At 46.4% G+C, this 21,628-nt stretch overlaps 1 protein-coding gene across 1 annotated transcript; it reads right to left on the reverse strand.

Annotated features, from left to right (window-relative positions):
• Nucleotides 1–1,137: 1,137 nt before the first annotated feature.
• Nucleotides 1,138–20,058, reverse strand: NSMCE1 (NSE1 homolog, SMC5-SMC6 complex component). The gene is made up of 7 exons (XM_006268456.4): nucleotides 19,756–20,058; nucleotides 7,587–7,708; nucleotides 6,091–6,168; nucleotides 4,520–4,666; nucleotides 3,311–3,427; nucleotides 2,333–2,453; nucleotides 1,138–1,886 (listed from the first exon to the last, which is right to left on the reverse strand). The coding sequence occupies exons 1-7, from the start codon at nucleotides 19,871–19,873 to the stop codon at nucleotides 1,801–1,803; spliced, it is 789 nt and encodes a 262-aa protein (XP_006268518.2). The 5' UTR covers nucleotides 19,874–20,058; the 3' UTR covers nucleotides 1,138–1,800.
• Between the last annotated feature and the right edge of the window lie 1,570 nt (nucleotides 20,059–21,628).

The following is a 21,628-nucleotide window of genomic DNA, read 5'->3' on the forward strand; positions in this document are numbered from 1 at the left end:
TGGGCGAGGGGGTAAAAAGCACCTTGTTCAAGTTCACAGATGACACTAAGATGCAGGGTGAAGTGGGCACGCTAGTAGGAAGGAATAGGCTGCAAGCGGATCTAGACAGGTTACAGGGGTGGGCGGATGAGAACAGGATGGGTTCAACACTGACAAGTGCAGGATACTGCACCTGGGCAGGAAGAACCAACAGCAGACCTACAGGCTGGGGAACTCCCTTCTCGTCAGTGCAGAGGCAGAAAAGGATCTTGGAGTCGTTATTGATGCCACAATGAACATGGACAGTGTGGGGACGCGGTCAGGAAGGCCAACTGCACCTTGTGCATCCACAGATGCATCTCGAGCAGGCCCAAGGGGGTGATCCTCTACGCAACACTGGTCAGGTCACAGTTGGAGTACTGTGTCCAGTTCTGGGCGTCGCACTTCAGGAGGGATGTGGACAGCATGGAGAGGGATCAGAGGAGGCCACCCGCATGATCCAGGGGCAGCAGGGCAGGCCCTACAAGGAGAGGCGACGGGACCTGAACCTGTGCAGCCTCCACAAGAGAAGGCAGAGGGGGGACCTGGTGGCAGTCTACAAACTAGTCGGGGGACCAGCAGGCATTGGGAGAGTCCCTGTTCCCCCGAACAATCCCAGGAGTTGCAAGAAACAACAGACACAAGCTGGCAGAGGGTAGTTTCAGGCTAGACATTAGGCAGCACTATTTCACTGTCAGAGTGGCTAGGACCTGGTACCAACGTCCAAAAGAAGCGGTACTGGCTCCTACCCCGGGGGTCTTTAAAAGGAGGCTTGATGAACATCTAACCAGGGTCACTTGACCCCAGTACTCTTCCTGCCCATGGCAGGGGGTCAGACTAGATGATCTCAGGTCCCTTCCGACCCGACCAACTATGAAACTATGCTGAATCAGAGGGAGCCTGGGGTTGTTCTTCCTTCTGGAGTTTTCCCATTACACACCTACTTCTACCCTGCACCAGTTTCTGGGGTATTATGTGAAAAAATGTAAGAAAAGGAGCAGTAACCAACTTCCAGTCCCTGCACACTGAGATGAGAAGACCACCTGCATGTGCCTCTTCCCCGAGAAGCTGTAAGGCTGCAGGAAGGTTAAGATCAAAGAAAAGAAGATACAGCAAAAGTGCATGCCTTGCAATTTATTATAACCAGAAACTATCAGGACACTGAGGGATTTAAAAAAGAAAAAGCGGCTTAAAACAAGTTCCTAAACCTTGAGAAACCTCAAGCTGTGCACCTGGTGCCACCTGTCAGGTTTGTAGCAGTTAAAGAGTGCAGGAAATAGGGAGGCTGGGAGTGAAGGGCTGGAATTCACAAGTAAGATGCACTAGTCCTGTCAGGGGCATAGACAGCATTTCACCAACAAAGTGCATGGACTTCACCTACTTCAAAACAGTTACAGCGTGTGCGCAGCATAAGCGTGGAGCCCAGCTTGGGGGATTTGCACAGAACATGGTGCAGCAGGTCCATGCCACTTGGCTGGACACGGCTCCATTCAGGCTAAGAGAACTCAGCCTCCAGCAGTCCAGTCTTCTGCTCTTCCCCAGACACAGGGCCCTCACTAACAGCCATGTGGCTACGGGTGCTTAACAAGAGAGCTGCACTAACTGCAGTGGTGCTGGCACCAAGCTGGACCGTGAAGCAGGGAGGCCAAAGTGGAAGTTTTATTTTCACACTGGCAAGGTTTTTTACAGAATAAAATCTATAAAGCAGCAGCTGCTTTTGTCCCACAGGCATTCCCGCTTGCAGAATGACGTCTTCATGCTAAAACTGAATAGCTGCTCTTTCTAAAGCCGCCTTGTTCTTGAGGATGAGGCTGTCCTTCTCTCCCCAGGGGAGCTGGAGGGCAGGTGGGAATCTGTCCTATTTATCTCTGTTGAGAAAAATAAACTGCAAAGTTAGTCAGCAAAAAGGTAGATTGTTGTAGACTTGAATGTTTCCCTGACAATGCCCTTGTGTGACCTCCAAATTCTCAAATGCTTGGAAATATGCTGGTGCTTAGCTGCTCATGGTTCCATTTCATTGGTTAAACAGAGGGATCCTGCCAGTTCTTTTTACATCATTCAAGATCTTTTCCATGTAACATGCTGCCAGCAGCAGGGGATGTGAGGCCCTGCCCATTAGTGAGGACAGGGCACAGCCCTGACCCTTACAGTTGCCTAAGGAACAGCCACTTGCTGAAGCTTTTAAAGTTTCTAGTCAGTACGAACCTTCAACCACAGACACTTCATCATGAGTACTGTCACCTAATACTGCTATCAAATACCACAGTCCACTCCAGTGTTATTGTACAAAATTTTCAAATGAGTAGCTTGATACCTGGAATTTCATGAGGCCAGAAATCATTGCACTGGGGACAGCGTGGCTCGGTCTGAGTTTTGAAATATTTTCCAACACAAGGTAAGTGCATTCCAATGCCACAGGTTTCACACACTTGACTCTGAAATCAGAAATCTTTTTTAGTCTCCCTCAGTATTGCATAGCAGTCTTTGGAAAGAGCTGAAGATCAGTCTTTCCTCCAAAACAGAAGAGCTTTAGCTCAAACAATGTTACTTAGCTTCCAGCTGGAGAATACCTGCAAGCAGGAGCTGGCAAGCACAACAGGGAAAAAGCCACGTGGAGGCTCAGAGAGGGACATTTCTTGGGGTGAAAGAATCATGTAAGGACTTGAGAGCCACAGGGCGTTGGGGCATGTGCCTGGGACAGACTGGCCTGGGAGACGAGCAGTAGCTGCGGGAGGTGGGCACAGACTAGCAGGGGCTTGGCAGCTGTGAAAAAAAGGCAGCTGGGCCCCAGCCACTTATCAAAGAAAGCTTGATTGCATGCTTGTGGGGTGCCACTGCACGCCATCTCCAAGCAGTTTGTGGAGCAAGTGTACTTATGCCCTGGGACAATCAACTCCAGCATTTCCACCACAAGCAAGACAGCTGCATGCACCAGCCTGGGAACTACCATTTACAGAGGCTGGGAACAACTGACGACTTTTGCCCATTTAAGGGTAAGAAAGGTTAACTCCAGCCTCATCCAGCTTTGGGAAATAAATCAGTGTAGTGGATGCAGGCGTCTTGCTGGGTAAGCTCACTTTCACCAAGTTCAAACAGTGTCTTGCCAATGATAGAAAACAGCAACAAAAATATCACTGTGTCAGCATAGGTACTTATAGACCGCGGACTCTATCACTAAGTTGCAACAGCAATTCTAGAAGCTTAAACAGGAAAAATGCTCAGCAAGAAAAATACATGCTTTAGCTAAGAATGTGCAGGATGCCTAACAAGGAAGCCCAGTCAGATTTGTTACCTGAATGGCAAGGCTGTGACAGATGTTGCACTTTCTTGCCATGTCTTGGTAGTTGTTAAGTATGTATTGCTCCATCTCCATTATGCAGCGAGTGTGCAAAGTGTACTCCCCTTCTCTCTAAGGACACAACAACAGCACACAAGACTTACAATTCACTTTCCCTTTTCATGAACTCACTCCACCTTCTAGCATAATTTTGGCATCCCCTTATTTCCAGGCATCTGTAGTGACCAGTTGGGTACTGCCCAAAGTCTGCTCAAATGGTAGCATCTAATATGCATAAACCATCAGGAAAAAGCTGCATCATCTCTAACATACGTGGCCCCCAGAGCTTAAGAGTTCCCAGAATACGTGCTCATCCAAAGACCCCAGAAGAGGCCCACTCTTGTGTGTTAGGCCACTCTAAACTTAAGGAAGGGCTCTGTACTAGGTACTTTTTCAAGTGGGGTTTCCTTTACCACAGCATTAAGATACTAAGAAATATGGGAGGAAATCTGGCAACAATTTTTAATATACATTATAGGCCAGGTTTCCTCCCAACACAAAGGGATAAAGGAGGAGAGATTTTTCAAAAGCATAAGTAAGGCTCCCTGAGATCGTACAAGTCAGGCACATGATCATCCTTTTTTTTTGTCTTTGGGAACCTCTCCGACTGTCCCAGCACAACGAAGCCTGGGGTTGAGGACAGTCGAGAAATTGAAGGTGCAGTGGCTCCAGAAGCAAGAGGGGCACAACATCCGTGTACAGTTCAGCTCTGCAGACCAGCATGAGGGCGGAATCACTGCTCTGTCCGCTCTCAGCTGGGGCTAGTGACAAGCTGGAACTCAGTCTTTCAGTCCCGCAGTCAAGAGCAACATACGTGCAGTACCCCGTGCACAGGGACTGTGGACGTGGTTCAGCATATTTCCCAGTTTTACTCGGTTATACACTGCAAATTGCAACATACGGGTAACTGGGAGTACTGGCTTGCAATGTCTTCTACTGGGTGAACATACTGGAAAAGAGCTCTGCCTGGATCTCAACTCTTAGACAGCCTGCGGTGCTGCCAGTCACAAAGAACAGTCTTGGCTTGTACAGAGACGAATGCAGACCCACACAATACCATGTCAGTCGTTCTTTAGAGCAGAGATCCACTTTCAGCTGTTGAACTCATAAGAAAAGAACAGTCAAAACCATTGAAATGCATCCTCTATGCAATCAAACAGTTACCTCAGAAAGCCACTTATCCTGCACCAAGTTTTTCAGCACTTGCTCTGCTTCCTTTTTCTTCATTTTCTTTGTTTTAAGTTGGTCAACAAGGTTCAGAATGTTTGTGGAAGATGCAAAGCCATTTTCTGAGCAGATAATCAGATCCATCTACAGAAATAAAAATGTATTGATATGGGGAAAAATATCAGCACATAACTTAAATATGTAAAAAAAAAAAATGCAACATCCTGTTAGTGCACATAAAAGTCACAAGTGTCAAAACTCAAATCAGGAAACTAAACAAACTAACTTGTCTGGGAAGACAGTTCCACAAACAGGACTCCGTGAAATAAGCCTTTAGGAAGCAGCATTCAAAGACCCCCTAAACATACTGTAGTGGAGATGAATCTGTCGTGCACCTTCCACATCAGAGAAGAATCTGCACTGGAAGGTCACCAGTCCCGCTGGCCTCTGCAGTACAGCTGAATGTAATCGACTTTCTTCACCTCTGTGAATAGTGTCAGTGTTTGGAATTAGCCAGGCGGGAGGAGAGCAGTGTGGATCCTGCCGGCAGCAACACCAGGAGCACTAGTGTAGGAAGGGTGTGGGCATTTGTGACCACTGCGCTTTGCACAGCTCTAGACGACAATGGCAGCAGCCTGTGCCCTGCTGCCACAACAGGGAAGTGGCACAAGTCCTAGACCTGCCATGGAACAATTCGGGAAGCTGTCAGTGTGGACAGGACGTGGGGCGCCGACAGGGCTTGAACAAATGTCACGATTATACAAGTGAGGATCTTCTTGAAGGCAAGCAACATGCCAGCCCTCAGCTGGCTATAACAAACACCTATCATTTTAATGTCAAACCTCCAAAAAGATAAACAATCCCCAGTTGGGCACGGACACCACACCAAACTCTCTATGAACAGATCAAAACATTACAGCAAGAAGCCAGCCAAAAGCACAAGATGCTGAACTCTCATTACAGCTTGTGGTAAAGACAATCCAGGCGATGCTGGACACTGCACATCCTGAGTCCAGAGAATGGATCTGGAGCTCTGGGAAGTGCTCGGGCTGTAAGCCATTATTTTTAGATAGCAATTCGCAATGCTGCCTATTACTGCAAAGAATTCATTGGCTAAACCAGCAAAAATATAATATCCACTTCACAGAAAGCTTCAAATCTAAGCACTAGGTTCTTCATGTCAAAATCTAATGTAGGTTAAGGGGGTCCTGAAACCAATTACGATGAGGGTGCTTCTCTCCCCAGACAGGACTCAGCAGTCATTGCTGGGAATGCTGGGAGAAAGAGCTGCTGAACAAAGACAATTATTAAACTAAAGCAAGTCTGCCGATTTTCTAGCCCTAAGAAGCGCTCCTTCACAGGTGATTTTGATTTAACAGTAACTTATGCCCAACAGGGTATGGGTTTATCCCACACTGTTTTTCCACTTGATTTATGGTGCAATTAACCATTTTAAACTAAGACAAAATGGCAGCTGATTCTTCAGGATGTCAGGGACAATTCTTTTTATTTTAAAGAGGACACCTTTTCCCCAATAGTCTGATTTGCTAATGAGATGACATACTTACAGTTTTTCTGAACAATTCCAACTCATTTTCTGCATAGTCAGATGCCATTTTAGTTATTTCAGTTTCTGCCAGATTAACCTATTAAAAAAAGTTACAATAAAGTAAAGCTGCCTTTGAATTTACATCGGAACAAAGCAACATGTTCCTGGTTCAAAATGCTGTCTCACACAGTCACTTGCTACAGCCATGTGGAGAAGGCTGTTCCTTCAAGATGGCAAGACTTTTTGTTGTAAAGGCCCCTCTCTGTGCTGCCCTTGGATCACCTGTCCTGCTCTAGCCTGCGGTGCCCGCCCCTGCCCTGCCAGTGCACCTCAGTCCTGGCCTGAACTGTTCTCTGCATTCCGGCCACAGGCCTCTCCGTGTGCTGGCTCGGATGTACGTGTGCGAACTGAAGTGAACTTGTCCTGCACGCTGAGCCAGTGTTTGAGGTGACGGGTTAGCTTCTGCAGGGAGGTGAGAGGCTGTGAGATACAATACAGCAGCACTCCAAATGCGCTGTACTGGACTGTAATGATAAATGATTAATAATGATTTTTTATGCCCAGCAGACAGCCTTACTGCAGTATGGCAAACCACAACTAATCATTTATAGTCCTTTTGTACCTTCCACCATTATGCATCATTAGCTCCATTTTACAGATTGGAAAGGAAGCAGAGAAAGGTACAGACATTGACAAAGATCACAGGGATTCCCCACCCCATGAAATCACCAAGCAGTGCTTTTCACCTGCTGCTTACAATCCAGAACCTGCAGGGCCATTATTTGTAAATTATTTCTTATCTGATCTTTTCCACGGGAAGGATTTTTGATTAGCAGAAGCAAACCACCCATGCTGGAGAACTCTGGGAGCTTTCCAACTGGAAGCTCTCTTGAAAATGAAAGGTTCCTTTAAAAATTGTCTTTCAGCACCAGATCTTAAACAATATTTATGCAAAATACATCAGACACTAATACAGTCCTTGCTGCCATGTTCCATTCCCACGCACCTATCGTGTTGACAGTTTATCCTCCCACTTCCCTGTTCTACATGTAGATCCTATAGCAGCTGTCAGCATCAGATTGGAGGAGCCCAGCAAAAAGAAAACAAGACAGTGCTAAGTGTGAGAAACCTGCTGGCAGATACATCCCTTATTTGTAAGAGTCTGTATGTTTGCTCTAAATAGTATTCCTATTATAATCTTTTGTTACAGCAGTTCTATAGATAACTCCAACTGCATGGCAGCCAAAGATGGCATCTGGAGCCTGGAGAGAAATTATAAGTTATATTTGTTCCAAGCTGGCAAGATTGTGGACCCTGCCCACAGGAGCTACTAATGTAAAATGGAAGGATGAATGTGCATTTTTCACTAGCCTGTTCCCCACAAAAATTAATTTTATGTCCAATAATCAGGTAACTCCCCCCCTCCCTGGTGCACCTTTGAAGTGCGGCGTGTTGTGAGCAGGAACTTCTGGTTAGATGCAAAGTCCACAAGATGGCAGCACGTCACGTACTCACCAGCGCGTAATGGGCTCTCCCGTCCTCTTCAGATATTCCTTTCCGGATCTGCATAAACAGAGGCTGCAGATGGGTGTTTATAACGTTGATGAAGTCATCCAATTTATCATGAGCATAGTAGACTGGAAATTAAAAAAAATCTGGTTATCTAATGAGACAGGCAATCTTATACTTCGCGCACGGAAAAACCAGCCTTGGGCAAAACGACTTTTGTCAAAGACAGTTTGTAACGTGCATTATGTGTACCTGGCACACATTTTTCCTGTGCTCCTCTTATATCATGGCTGCCTGCAAAGCCACACCAGCTAGCAGGAGAATCCAGCTCTTTGGACATCAGTAGCTATATTCAGGGACCCCGTGGCTGTTGCTTGGCTCTTCAGGGGTCCAACAACATTAGTCCATTCCAAGTGGCTGGTTTGAACATGGTAAATTGAATGGAATGAAAAGTTACCATGTAAGCTTAATTCTTGTGTTAAATGCAATAGTAACTTTGCTCTCTTCCCTTTTCCACGCTCTCCATTTCCCATGGAGTTTCTAATGTCAGCTTTCCTGGTATTAAATTCTGGCTTCACATAGCTGTCAGGTTGCATTTTGAGCCACATCCTGTGTGTAAGGAACTTGGTTACAGGAGTTACATCAGTGAAATGGGCTTTCAGATGATACCGTAGCAGTCTGTAAGAGGCAAGGATTTTCCAGGGGTGATATCTTTTATTGGACCAAATGCATGGTTAGGACTCAGACCCGATGAATGATGCTTTGCATTCAGAACTTGATTAATTTTATCCTACCCAACAAAAGACATCACCCTAAAAAAATCCTTGCCTCTCGCATAATTCCTGGACCATCACAGCTACCTCCCTCCACACTACCACACCACAGAAGAAAGCATTGCAAGCATTCCTGGTGCCAAGACAGAACTTGCACAAGCTGTCAGCAAAGGACTCTGTCCACACTGAAATCACAGCTCGCTGCACCAAATTCAACAAAACTCCTATTTACTTCTTCAGAGTCAGCATTTCACCCTAAGTGTTCAGAAGCAACATTAAGTAATAGCTTCCAATATTCTTTTTGCAAAATGTCTCAAAAGTACATATGTGGGAATCAACTAGAATTTTTTCTCTCTTCTGTAAGCAAATGATCCCCAGCCCTGAACATGCCACCAGTGCGTATGCAGACAAGAATGGGTGGCAGCATGAGAAGCAGAGCTCATTATGCACAGGCTGAAGTCAGTGCAGTAGAGAATTTCTTTAGTAGAAATTGTTAGCTCAAGGATAGTTGACAGACCAGCACAGTAAATAAATTGAATACTGTCATGTTCTCCAAATCTCATTTTAAGCCTGAGATAAGTTTTTAACACTAAACCATTTGGTATGTAAGTGAATTAGACCACTGGCCATGACAAACCAGAGATTCCCTCGGGAGCCAAGAACCACGTCTGTACTGAAGTCCCTCTGCCCACATAGATTGTGAGCAACAGAGCAAGCAAACTGCTGCTTTGCCTTTTGATTAATGGCCACTTTAACGTATATACCATTTCAGTCAAAGAAAGTAATAGCAAAAATATAGCAGGGACAAAGACCCAGGGATCGTTATCCCTAACCTGCAGTTAGGGCAAAAAAGGGGGGAAAAAAGTGTTAGTAAGGGCTTCAAAAAACAAGCCAATCTCTGTATTTACATGTCTCACTTAAAATCTAGGCATGTGGCATAGTCAGAAAAGTGTGTGAACTTATTCTGCACTTATTCACTATGTGGATGTTGGTTTTGCATGGGCAAGACGAAACGCAGTTCTACTCTGAAACCCTCACTCTTCGACTAGCATTCTCTTATTCTAACCTCTTCCCACTTCAACACCAGACAGATGTAATGTCAACCTCACAGTGAAACAGCAGTGATGTAGTATTTACAGTCTGCTTTCAGAACACAACTGCATTAAGGAAAATGACACGTGTACAATAATCTTCAACATGTAGTTCATCAGCTTTCAAGGGTTAGCACTAAACAACATAAAAATCAGAATTCACTGTGCAGAATGAGGTATGATATGACTTTGGGTTTAAAAGCAGTGGTATTCAAGTTTAGATCTCACCACAGACTGGCCAAAAGGAAGATAAGCTTCAGTAAGAAAAGTCTAACTTTTTTCCACTTCCTCATTTCCCTAATACAAACTGAAAAAGTTTTTCTATGAAAAGCTCCCTATTGAGACTTAAAAATCTTGCCAAATAATTTAATCCATTTTTAAATGTAGAAAAGAATGAAACTTCAAATTTCACAGGTAACAACTGCATTTCTGATACTAGCTTATTCACAAGGCCGTCCCTAAGAACACGTTTCAGTAACTTCCTTGCATTCTCCAGGTTTGGCCTTCACACATGCAAAGATCAAACTATGTCAGTGGGTATTTATCATTTTCATCTGATTTTTAAGTTATCATTTTTATTACAGCAGTGACTAGGAACCAACCAAAAAGCCCTCTCACTGTGCTAAGAGTACATAGAACAAAAGACAAAGAGTTAACTTCTGCTTCAGTCCAACTCAACTTCACCATGGATTGCTTTGAATGAGAATCCTATCTTTTATTATTAATAACTAATATTGTGAATTTAGCTCTTCACCACATAGCTGTGTAGTACTAGCTTCATCCTGCAGACTAAAAGAGCGCCACGGGGAGACAGACCAGGGTGCTGTGTTGGATAGTGCACAACACCACAGCAGTCTGGAATAAGAACAGGAGGAAGCAAGGGAGGCAGAACATAACCGCTCAGTTTTGAATCTGGCCAGAAACCCAGGGTTAACCTGCTTACAAAAGTGCCTTCACATCTGTAACAAGAACCAGCTGCCAGGACTTTGGTTTTGCTTTGTAATCAAAGGCAGTACCCATCACACCCTAGCTACATTGCTGAGCCAGTTGCGACCAAGAGAGAAACAACAGGTGCCTATCTTGTGTACAGGACCTCCACCTGACGCAGGAGGTACAGGGTCCCACCGGGGGGAATGCCTTACTAGACCTGGTATTGGCAACAGGGGATGACATGGTAGGGGACCTACAGATCAGCGGTCACCTGGGGGACAGTGACCACCAAATAAAAGAATTAGTCATAAGGCGTAGAGTGGGTAAGGTAACTAGTAGGATGGAAGTGCTGGACTTTAGGAAGGCTGACTTCAGCAAACTCAGGCGTTTAAGTCAAGGACGCACTGCAGAGTAAGAGATTTGGCAAGATGGGAGCCCAGGAAGGGTGGCTGTGCCTTAAGGAAATTATCCTTCGGGCACAGGGGGAGGTGATCCCAATGCGCAGGAAAGCGGGGAAAGGGGCCAAGAGGCTTCCCTGGCTGACCAGAGAAATCCAAAGCAGCCTAAGGGCAAAAAGGGGGGCATATAAGCAGTGGACACAGGGAGGGATTACTAAAGAGGAGTATACCTCCTCAGCTCGCAGTTGTAGGGAGGCAGTTAGATGGGCCAAAGCTACCACGGAGCTAAGGATGGCATCCCAAGTCAAGGATAACAAAAAATTGTTTTTCAGATGTATAGGAAGTAAAAGAAAGGCCTAGGGTGGAATAGGACCGCTACTGAATGGGCAAAAGCAATTGGTGACGGACAGGGGGGACAAGGCTGAACTCAATGAGTTCTTAGCCTCAGTGCTCCTAAACAAGGGACAAGACAAGTCTCACAATGGGATTGTAGACAGACAACAGCAGGGCGCCCGACTACCAAGCGTTGACCCTGAGATGTTGCAGTCACTTGGAAGAACTGGATGCATTTAAGTCGGCAGGCCCGGATGAGCTCCATCCGAGGGTGCTGAAGGCACTGGCCGACGTCATTGCAGAGCCACTGGCGGGAATATTCGAATGCTCGTGGCGCACGGGCCAGGTCCCGGAGGACTGGAAAAGGGCCAATGTCGTCCCTATTTTCAAGAAGGGGAGGAAGGAGGATCCAGGCAACTATAGGCCAGTCAGTCTCACCTCCATCCTTGGCAAAGTGTTTGAAAAGATTATTAAGGCTCATATATGTGACAGCCCAGCAGGAAAAATTATGTTGAGGGGAAACCAGCACGGGTTCGTGGCACGCAGATCGTGCCTGACCAATCTAGTCTCTTTTTATGACCAGGTTACGAAACACCTGGACGCAGGAGGAGGGGTGGATGTCGTATACTTAGACTTCAGGAAGGCCTTCGATACGGTATCCCACCCCATACTGGTGAACAAGTTAAGAGGCTGTGACTTGGATGATTACACAGTCCGGTTTGTGGCAAATCAGCTAGAGGGTCACACCCAGAGAGTCGTGGTGGATGGGTCGGTATCGACCTGGAAGGGTGTGGGCAGTGGGGTCCCGCAGGGTTCGGTCCTTGGACCGATACTCTTTAATGTCTTCATCAGTGACTTGGACGAGGGAGTGAAGTGTACTCTGTCCAAGTTTGTGGATGACACAAAACTGTGGGGAGAAGTGGACATGCCGGAGGGCAGGGAACAGCTGCAAGCAGACCTGGACAGGTTGGACAAGTGGGCAGAAAACAACAGGATGCAGTTCAACAAGGAGAAATGCAAAGTGCTGCACCTAGGGAGGAAAAATGTCCAGCATACCTACTGCCTAGGAAATGACCTGCTTGGCAGCACGGAAGCAGAAAGGGATCTCGGAGACCTAGTGGACTCCAAGATGAACATGAGCCGGCAGTGTGACGAAGCCATCAGAAAAGCTAATGGCACTTTATCGTGCATCAGCAGATGCATGACGAACAGATCCAAGAAGGTGATACTTCCCCTCTATCGGGCGCTGGTCAGACCGCAGTTGAAATACTGCATCCAGTTTTGGGCGCCGCACGTCAAGAGGGATGTGGATAACCTGGAGAGGGTCCAGAGAAGGGCCACTCGTATGGTTAAGGGCTTGCAGGCCAAGCCCTATGAGGAGAGACTAGAAAAACGACCTTTTCAGCCTCCGCAAGAGAAGGTTGCGAGGCGACCTTGTGGCTGCCTATAAATTCATCATGGGGGCGCAGAAGGGAATTGGTGAGGCTCTACTCACCAAGGCGCCCCTGAGGGTCAGAAGAAATAATGGCCACAAGCTAGCAGAGAGCAGATTTAGACTGGACATTAGGAAGAACTTCTTCACAGTTCGAGTGGCCAAGGTCTGGAACGGGCTCCCAAGGGAGGTGGTGCTCTCCCCTACCCTGGGGGTCTTCAAGAGGAGGTTAGATAGGCATCTGGCTGGGGTCATCTAGACTCAGCACTCTTTCCTGCCTATGCAGGGGGTTGGACTCGATGATCTATTGAGGTCCCTTCCGACCCTAACATCTATGAATCTATAAACAGTCCCTCAATATGAGGATGAGTCATCCAGTAAATAGGGAAGAAGTCATCGGTGACTCCAGAGATGACTGAAGAGACTGATCCAAGATCTGCATTTCAACTGCAGACATGGCCAATAGTTCTAGGAGGAAGAAATAAATCCTGGTGATGGCTCTTTCCCTTTGTCTCTCTCATCTACCCATCTCCATAGTGAGGAAAGCTTGCTCAAAATGATAATTGCTTTGTCGCACATCACAGCACGATTGGTGACAGTTCAGTGCACAAGTCTCCCCCTTTAAATCTCTTCTTGGGCCGTTCCAGAGCAGCAACCATCAGTGAGTTGAGAGAGGAGGACCTGTTTTGAGAGCTTGGTTGACAGGCATCCTTATGAGATATCCTATCCAACTGAGTTGGTGCCACATAAACATGGCTTTGATGCTGGTGGTGTTTGCTTGAGCCGGAATGCTGGCATTCGTTTTGTGCTGCCACTTGATATTGAGGATTTTCCAAAGATATCACTCAAGGTAACTTTCCAAAGCTTTCAGGTGTTTCCAATAAGTTGTCCAAATTTTACGCTCGTACAACTGGGTAGAGAGGACAACAGCCTGGTAGAGGAGGAGTTTGGTTTGGGTACTGGTGTCATGATTTCAAAGGCAGCCCTGGAAGATTTTACCTGGTGTTCAATATCACTGTCTACATTTACTTTTTGGAAAGATGGCTACCTTTTCCAATGCTCAATATTTTTCAAAGCCTGCCCTCTAATTGTAATATGTGGAGGAGCACCTGGTTGGTAAAAGATCCCATTTCTCGTGATCATTACAAAATAGCTGCAATAGAGATGGAAAAGTGTTGGTAAAATCATGCATCCCTGCTTGACCAGTTCTAATGAGAAAGGGGTCCATTTCAATGCCATTGCTTAGGACAGTTGCTGTCATTTTGTTGTGAAGAAGTCTGATAATGGAAACAAATTTTGGCAGGCATCCAGTCTCATCAGGATTTTCCATAGAGCTTCTTTGTTGATTGAATCAAAGGCCTCAGTTGGGTCAATGAAGGCCATGTAAAAGCTTGGTGTTGCTTGCAATACTTCTCGTGAAGCTGTTTAGCAACAAAGGTCATATCTATTGTACCTCTGAGTGGTCTGAAACCACACAGGGACTTGGGTAGAGTCTCCTTGGCAAGGAGAGTGAGTCTACTCAGGAGTGCAATACCATGGTAATTGCTGCAATCTGATCCATCTCCTTTCTTGATTATGGTAATAATTCTGGTATCCAGTCACTGGGAATGTTCATGTTTCCAGAATAACTATGTGTAGTTGGCGAGAGAGCTCTTTTCCACCTTGTTTTAAGTGTCAGCTGGTATTCCATCAGGGCCATATGCTTTGTTGTTCTTCATTTGCTTAATGGTTTCCAAGGCGTCTTGAGAAGCTGGTGGATCTGCAAGGCAGTCCTTAATGGGGTGTTGTAAGATGGCTCTGATGGTATGGTCTTCAACATTAGAATCTCAACAAGAGCTCTTGAAAGAGCTCCTTCCACCCCACATTGATGGTGCAGTTGTCTTGAAAGAGTGTTCTTCTATCTTTTGGCCTCAAAGGGACTGTGCTTCATGTGCTTGGTCCATGCAGTGCTTTGGTTGCACCGAAACTATGCATGTCTTAGCTGTCAGCAAATTTTTACATCTCTTGCTTTGTCTTCCACTTGTTCTTTCATTCTCAATATGGGAATGTACACCTACTCAATCACTATTAAAAGCGGAAATGAGACAGATTATTTTAACAATTGGGCTAGTTTACTACCGGAATAGCTTCTCAAGTGATAGAGTAAGTTTTCTATCACTTAGAACCTTTAAAGCAAGACTGGATGGCTGTCTCTGCAAGATACGTTCTAGTTCAACCACAAATCATCCGACTCAAAGCAGGAACCACTGGGTGGAATCTATGGCCCCTGATATGCACAACTACCAAATAGGATTGTCACAGAGATTTTTTCTATCATCCTTAAACTCTGTGAACCTGTAGATAAAGTCTGCCTTGAAAATAAGATGGTCTCTAGATAGTCGCATGCCAGTGATCCATGAGTACCATGCTAAAACATTTAGTCACGGGCCACAGCATGACTCAGATAAGGTGGAGAAAAGCAGTGGTTCACTAGTCACTATGCCCCCCCATCCCTTTAATCAGATCCTTCTTTGAGACCCCCTTTCCCTACAATACCACTAAGAAATGACTCACAATCATTTATATTATTTGTAACTTAAAAAACCCCCAAATGTTTGGAAACCAGTGCTGCACACCAGCCACTACTGAAGAACTGCTTGCTGAAAGTACTTTTTTCTCTAGCCTCTCCCTAGCACTTCATGACACTTCATTCTGCCGTATCTAAAAACAGCTAGTTCTTTGTGGCTGGGACAATATATGTTTGTAAGGCATCTACCATGATTTTGGGTACTGTAAAGTGATACACCATAATAACACAATGGACTGGGTATTTTATCTTCTACACAGGTACAACTCCGAGAATATAAAACTTAGACTTCAAACAGATGGCTATTTAAATTCCACCACAGATTTCAAAAAAATTCCCCATAACTCTAGCTAAACTTTGCAGGCAAGATATTAACACAATTAGCACAATATGTCACATGCAGAAACAGATGCAGGGGCTTTTTCCTAGAACACCACATTTAAAATAGCACAAGGGGCAGTAAAGCAAAAATGCTTCAGAAATGGAAGGTTTGAATCCACCCTTTTATATAATTTCTTTCCAGCACAAGAAGTCTCTCTGCAAATCTAGCACCAAATTTCTTGTGCCCAAGAAACAAAGAGCTAAACAACAACACTTGCTATTATGGTTGCTTCTTTTGAGCCCCAGTCACCAAGTCTAGTTGAACAAAACAATTTTAGTATAATCAACATGAGTCTTTCTTTAAGCCAAGATACTTCCTTTTGAGCATCAAGCAGAAAAAAGCAATTTTCTATAACCTGCTCTTTTGTCTATTATCAAGGGTCCTTCACAGGCATTTATCAAAGCCTTTTTATATCAAACATAAGGGTAAGTCAGTATATAGTTACTTATTTTCTATAATGCATTCTGAAACACTGCACAGGGCGGCTGTTTATTAGCACTTGTCGTTGAAAGTTTACTTGTAGATTTGTCAGAAGTAAAATGGAAAAAGGGGAAGCTGAAAACTCTTCTGTCCCTGCAGTTAGTCACTCAATTTAAAAGGGTTTAACAGAAGAAATATTCATGACTGCACAAGTCTTTAGAAGATAAGGAAGGAGTCAGTATAATGCACCCACATTTATTTTGAGTACACATCAAATTCAAATATATTAAAGCACAGAAAATGCAGGTTTCATGGGCCATGAATCTAGGCAGGAGAAAGCAAGTACTCTTATAGAGAAAGCTGTCTTTTCCAGGGGGCTGGAAGATTTAGGGTCTTTCCAGCTAAAATTGGAGAAGATTAAAACCACTGTGGTATCTGCATCTCCCAGCTGTTAAGGAAGTGCAGGAAGTGTGAGAAGGCAAGAAAAAAGGACAGGGTAAACAATTATATTATCCTTGCTCCGTTTTCTGATTTGGGGCAGCTGGAAGGATCATAGTTCTTGTCACAAAATGAAGCTGTTCCACCCATTCTCCTGGCAAAGTCAGCACCTTGATACAGGTTCACAGCTGATCCCACACACATGCTAGCAGCACGGTAATATATGTAGATATACTGGTTGGTACAACCGAGGTCACCATCCCTAGTAAAGGCTCCCCCAGGAAGGTGCTGAGGATGCTGGACAACAAGAGGAAGGCAGAGTGCTGTGGGTGTCTAGTCTTGCTCTAGTTTTCAGCGATATGCTTTATGCACTGGAAGGGTCATACCACTAGTTATGGCTTTAACAAAATACAACGCAAAACCACAACATCTTGAACTATCCTGCATATTTGAGTTATAACTGAAGTGTTCGTTTTCAAATAGTTCTCAGCAAAACATAGTTCCTAGGAGTGTTGCCTTCAGAGGTACATCAGTATAAGCATATAGACTACTTTACCGCACAGTTTTATGGATGAACATATAGGGGCATTATGCATTTATATTCATATCAATGCTGAAAACCTATTCAGGATCAGAACCCCTTCTGACAGGTACACTGCACAACACAGGAAGATGGTCACTGACCCAAAAGGCTTACAAATTTGAAATGCTTAGAACAAGCAAATATGACGACCATTAGGAAGAACCATGGTCTCATAATTTAGCCCAGAAGCTACACAAATTAATTATTCCAAATCTTAGTTCCAAGTTATCTGAAAAAGTGTTTTTGTTCTCTTGTAATTAATCACACCATTTTTGTAGCTATGATGTCACAGCCCTCAGAATACTGTGCTCTGACATATAGATACAAGAGGGGTAGTCGGGTATTAATTCATTCAGTTAAGCTAATTCTTTAGCACATATCCTTGTAATTTCATCAGAGCTAATTATTCTGATGCACTGGCTTAGGTGCATCTGGCCTCAGTAAAGGCTGTATCCAGGAACACAGAGAACGTAGAACTGAGACACTGCACAGCTGAGGCTTCAGCAGCAGCACTCCAATAATAGACACATATGGACCGGGTTTCTTCATAGAAGACTACCTAGCAATATCGCAGTAGGAAAGAGCGTCAGCACTTCTTTGCCATCAGCAGCGCAGCTCTGACATCATTACTCCATTTGTTCACATGACTACAAAGAAAATAAGTGTGTTCTAGTCTATGAGTGAAGTTCAAGGTCCTTTTCTCCTCAAAATCTCCTGACTTGACACATGGCCTTTAAGGCAGAGGTTTTAATATGGTTATAACATTTAAACTCTCACACTGAGAGTTTTCACAAACTTGTTCGTGCCATACTAGCACACTCTATAGAAGTAGAGTGAACACAGAGTACTTTGAAGAGGGGAGTTTCATGGCCGCCACACTGTTTTCAGGAAATCTTCCTGTTAGATGATCCCTTCTGATAGGTGTTTGATTAGCCCTTACCACCATGTAGCTCACTGGCCCAAGCTCCCATAATATTCAAAGTTACTTGATCCAGGCCCCCGCTTTGGCCAGCTGTACTCTTTACTGTATGATCCTTTACCAAACATGGCACAATGACTTGCTTAGGTGTCTGCACTGTAAAAAACTTTAACTCTCTTCCAGTCATAAACCACTGAGAAACCAAAATGGAAGCATGCACAGATGTTCAACTAGGCTCCTTTGTCCCAGCTCCCAATCAGAGGGGTGTCGTTATGCCCATGGACTCTCAGGCTCATTCTGATTAGTTCCTAAACGGTACCCTGTCTGTAACAACAAAGAGACGTAGTAGACTATGCAGATCTGTGAACCCTCCCTGTCCTGGCTCATGTGAGAAATACAATGTTTGTCGATGGCGACACCTGAATTCTTTTTGTTGGGCACGGTGCTCTGAACAGGATGGGTTACCCAGCTAGCAGTGACCTTTCCAGGCTCTCTGCAGACTTGTGTACACATTTCTGCATTGGTTATACTCAGTTCACCAGCTTGAGGCTTTCTTTGCAGTCATTATCAGCTAAAGAGGTCTTTTTAAGTAAAAGGTGAGATACTGGGAAACAAAAGGATACCTTAAGGGACGCACTGGTAAGTTATAGCACCACGTAGCAAGTCAATGTGAGCTAGGAATTAGGTCACTCAATATTTTGAGCAACTTGCCTTTCAACTTTAATTTATTAACAGTATTTGTTGCATCCGTATTTGAAGATTTTCGTCATAACACAAAAGTCACTTTTAATATATAGTTTTTCCAACTAAAGGTAAAATATTTTCAAGATAAGTCACAAGTTGCCTTTGGGTCCAATCTTACAAATACTTTACTTACATGTCATACAGTTATTCACACACACAAGTGTTGGCAGGGCTGAGCCCACAGATATTTCCAAACCAAGTCCTTGCCAATTTCAGTTTTGTGCACAAATATGTACAAGATGAAAATATCTGAAGCTCTGATGTTTTCAGAGGTTGTTTTACAAGCAGCAACCGAGTTTCCGTTTTGTATTTTATCAGGTTATATCAGTTACCATTGAGAACTAAAAATTACTAATGAGCACTAAAAAGTTGCTCATTTCATCTTTAGTGAACTTTGTTCCCACCACATTTTCAAAATTAGTGAATGTCATACAGATAACAAACTGTTCTTGCGAAAACATCATAACTGAATTGATTACACGTGTCTGTACCATTTACCCTTGAAAATGAGCTTCAAATTAATAAAAAAAAAAAAAAGAGCACAGAGCCAAAGTTCCTGCTCAGCGCTCTGTAAAACACAGTGTATTTATGCAAATGGAGCAACCTCAATGCAAACCATCTGGTGAGGATTTAACCTGGAAGGATGTTTTTTGTTCCAGCAAACACTTCGTGCAACTTCCCTATAAAAGAAACTTAGCAAGAAAAGATAAATTTACTTTAATCTTTACTTTAATACAAAAGCTGTTCATTACAAGAGTAAATCGACCTTGAAATACGCCACTCTAAAGATCGCGCTTGTGCTAGAAGTCCCCGACACAACCGGTCCGGGGGTCCGAACGCACTCCGGCCGGCCAGCCGGCCTTCCAGCGGCGGCGGGCGTCGCCTGCGCGGCTGGCTGGCTTCTCATTCACCCTCCTACGAGGCCGCCCACGACTGCCCGCCCGCGCTACCGGCTCCATGTCCCGCCACGCCACGCACGGAGTGTGCCCAGGGGTGTTTGCCGTGTGTGCGTTTACAGTCAGGTCGCTTGGGCATCTTATCTGGCCCCGGCCTCCTGTGCGCCCGGGGGGGGGGGGGCTGGGGCGGCCAGGCGAGGTGACCTGGAGCCCCCCACTCCCGCAGCGACCCAGCCCCAGTGACCGGGGGGGGGGGGGGACGGGACTGACCTTTGTGCACCTCGCAGCAGAGCCTGTGCAGCCGCCTCGCCTCCGAGCCCTCCACGATGCCGTGCGACATCAGCGCCTGCAGGAAGCGGCGATGCCCGTCGCCCATCGCCGAGGCCATGGCGCTGCGGACACGGCGCGGGCTCGGCCCCGGCCCCGGGCCGCCCCGCGCTGCTCCCGAACCCGCCACACGCCTGAGGGGACCGCTCCGCTCCGCTCGGCCGGCGGACGGGCGGGCAGCGAGGCCCAAACGCGCCAAGAGGCCTAACGGGGCGGGGCGGGCCTACACGTGCACACGGCCGGCGCTTCGCGTGCCCTGCCCCGCCCGGACACGGGGAGGGGGCCGTTACCGAGAGGGGCGTGTCTCCTGCAACCGCTACGGCGGCCGGGCAGGGCCCCGCCCCACTCCTCCCTCCGCGCGCGCAGCCCGGCGGGAATCGAGGATTCGGCGCTCGCCCACCCGCCCCGCCCCGCCCATCGATACGCTCGGCGCTCCCCGCGCCTGCTCCTCAGCGCGCGCGGGAGAGGAGAGGAGAGGAGAGGCGAGGCGAGGCGCGGCCGGGCCGGGCCGGGCCGGGCCGGGCACGTGTGCACGCGCGCTCCGACGCGCCCGAAAGCTTGCCGTGACGCGGCCGCCCGTAAAGCAAGCGAACGTGCCCTCAGCAGCACCGGCAAAGCCAGCTCTGCCGCGCAGGCCGCCGGGGCAGAGACCCCCGGGCGGGGGGCAAGGCAGCCTGCGCCCCCTCCCCAATCCGGGCCGCGCTGGCGGGGGAGCCAAAGCCCCGGCGCAGCTGGGCGGGTAGTAGCAGCAGGCCGCCGGCGGGCCACACTGCAGCCACGGCCTCTCCGCGCCGGCCGGGCCGGGCCGACTACCCCGTTTGCAGCGCCGTACTTGCCGCCTTCTAGCGGACTCGATGAATTGGGAAATTATCACCGAGATTAGCTGAGTCTGGCCCGCGGTGCCGGGGTTGCGGCGTGCCGGAGCGGGCCACGCTCGTGCGCAGGTGTGCAAGGGGCCAGGTCTCGAGTGCGTGAAGGCACCTGTGGTGCTAATTACCAGGACCGGATTGGAAATGTTTCCCACCTGCCATCATGCTTCTCATCCACCCGTCATTAAATCCTCTAATTATCAAAGTTGCTTTGTGAGGACAATGGGTTTTAGGGCAGAGCTTCTACAATCTTCTCTGCAGACAGTATCAAATGTCACGATCAGCCAAAGACAGTGCTCTGCTCGCTGCGTTTCTCTGGTAATTTCTCTACAACGCAGAGAGGTCGTGGCGCCCCTGGCTTCTCACAAACCACGCCGGCGAGCGAAGTAGACAAGCGTAATTCTTGCAAGAGCCATGGCAGCAGCCACTGCCAGGGAGAGTCCTTGATGACAACAAATAGAGCCATTAACCATCTATACCTATCTCTATCTATAGATATATATGTATATGTGGACATAAAATATACACACACATCTATATGCACACACGCATAAGATGCTTCAATTGCCTCTGTAGATATCTATAGATATAAAGATATCTATCTATAGACAGATATAGATCTCTCTCTCTCTATATATATATATAAGGTGAATGCTTTAAGCATCTCTGTCCATTATACCGCATAACTAAAAGATTACGGAGCAGTATTGGATCAAGTGCCTGCCCCACTTAGATCCCAGCCACAACGGTATTAGAGCCACATTGATCGCTGTTTGAGAGCCGTGCTGTCACATTTTCATTCCCTGAGATAGTAAATTTAGTAGCAAGAATTTCACTGGTGGCAGAGAAAGGGAGCTGATCAATAGCCTCTTTGGTTTCATAGATTTCATAGACATTCGGGCTGGAAGGGACCTCAGAAGATCATCGAGTCCAGCCCCCCGCCCAAA

This window comes from Alligator mississippiensis, chromosome 13 (assembly GCF_030867095.1).
Source record: "Alligator mississippiensis isolate rAllMis1 chromosome 13, rAllMis1, whole genome shotgun sequence".
Taxonomy (NCBI): domain Eukaryota; kingdom Metazoa; phylum Chordata; order Crocodylia; family Alligatoridae; genus Alligator; species Alligator mississippiensis.

What these genes read in the sequence shown, in the direction of transcription:
- NSMCE1 (XM_006268456.4), bottom strand. Translation starts at nt 19,873, where the DNA reads ATGGCCTCGGCGATGGGCGACGGGCATCGCCGCTTCCTGCAGGCGCTG. An exon ending in CTGCTGCGAGGTGCACAAAG is followed by an intron (nt 7,709 to 19,755) that starts GTCAGTCCCGTC and finishes TTTAATTTCCAG; the next exon opens with TCTACTATGCTCATGATAAA. An exon ending in TGGAATTGTTCAGAAAAACT is followed by an intron (nt 4,667 to 6,090) that starts GTAAGTATGTCA and finishes TTATTTCTGTAG; the next exon opens with ATGGATCTGATTATCTGCTC.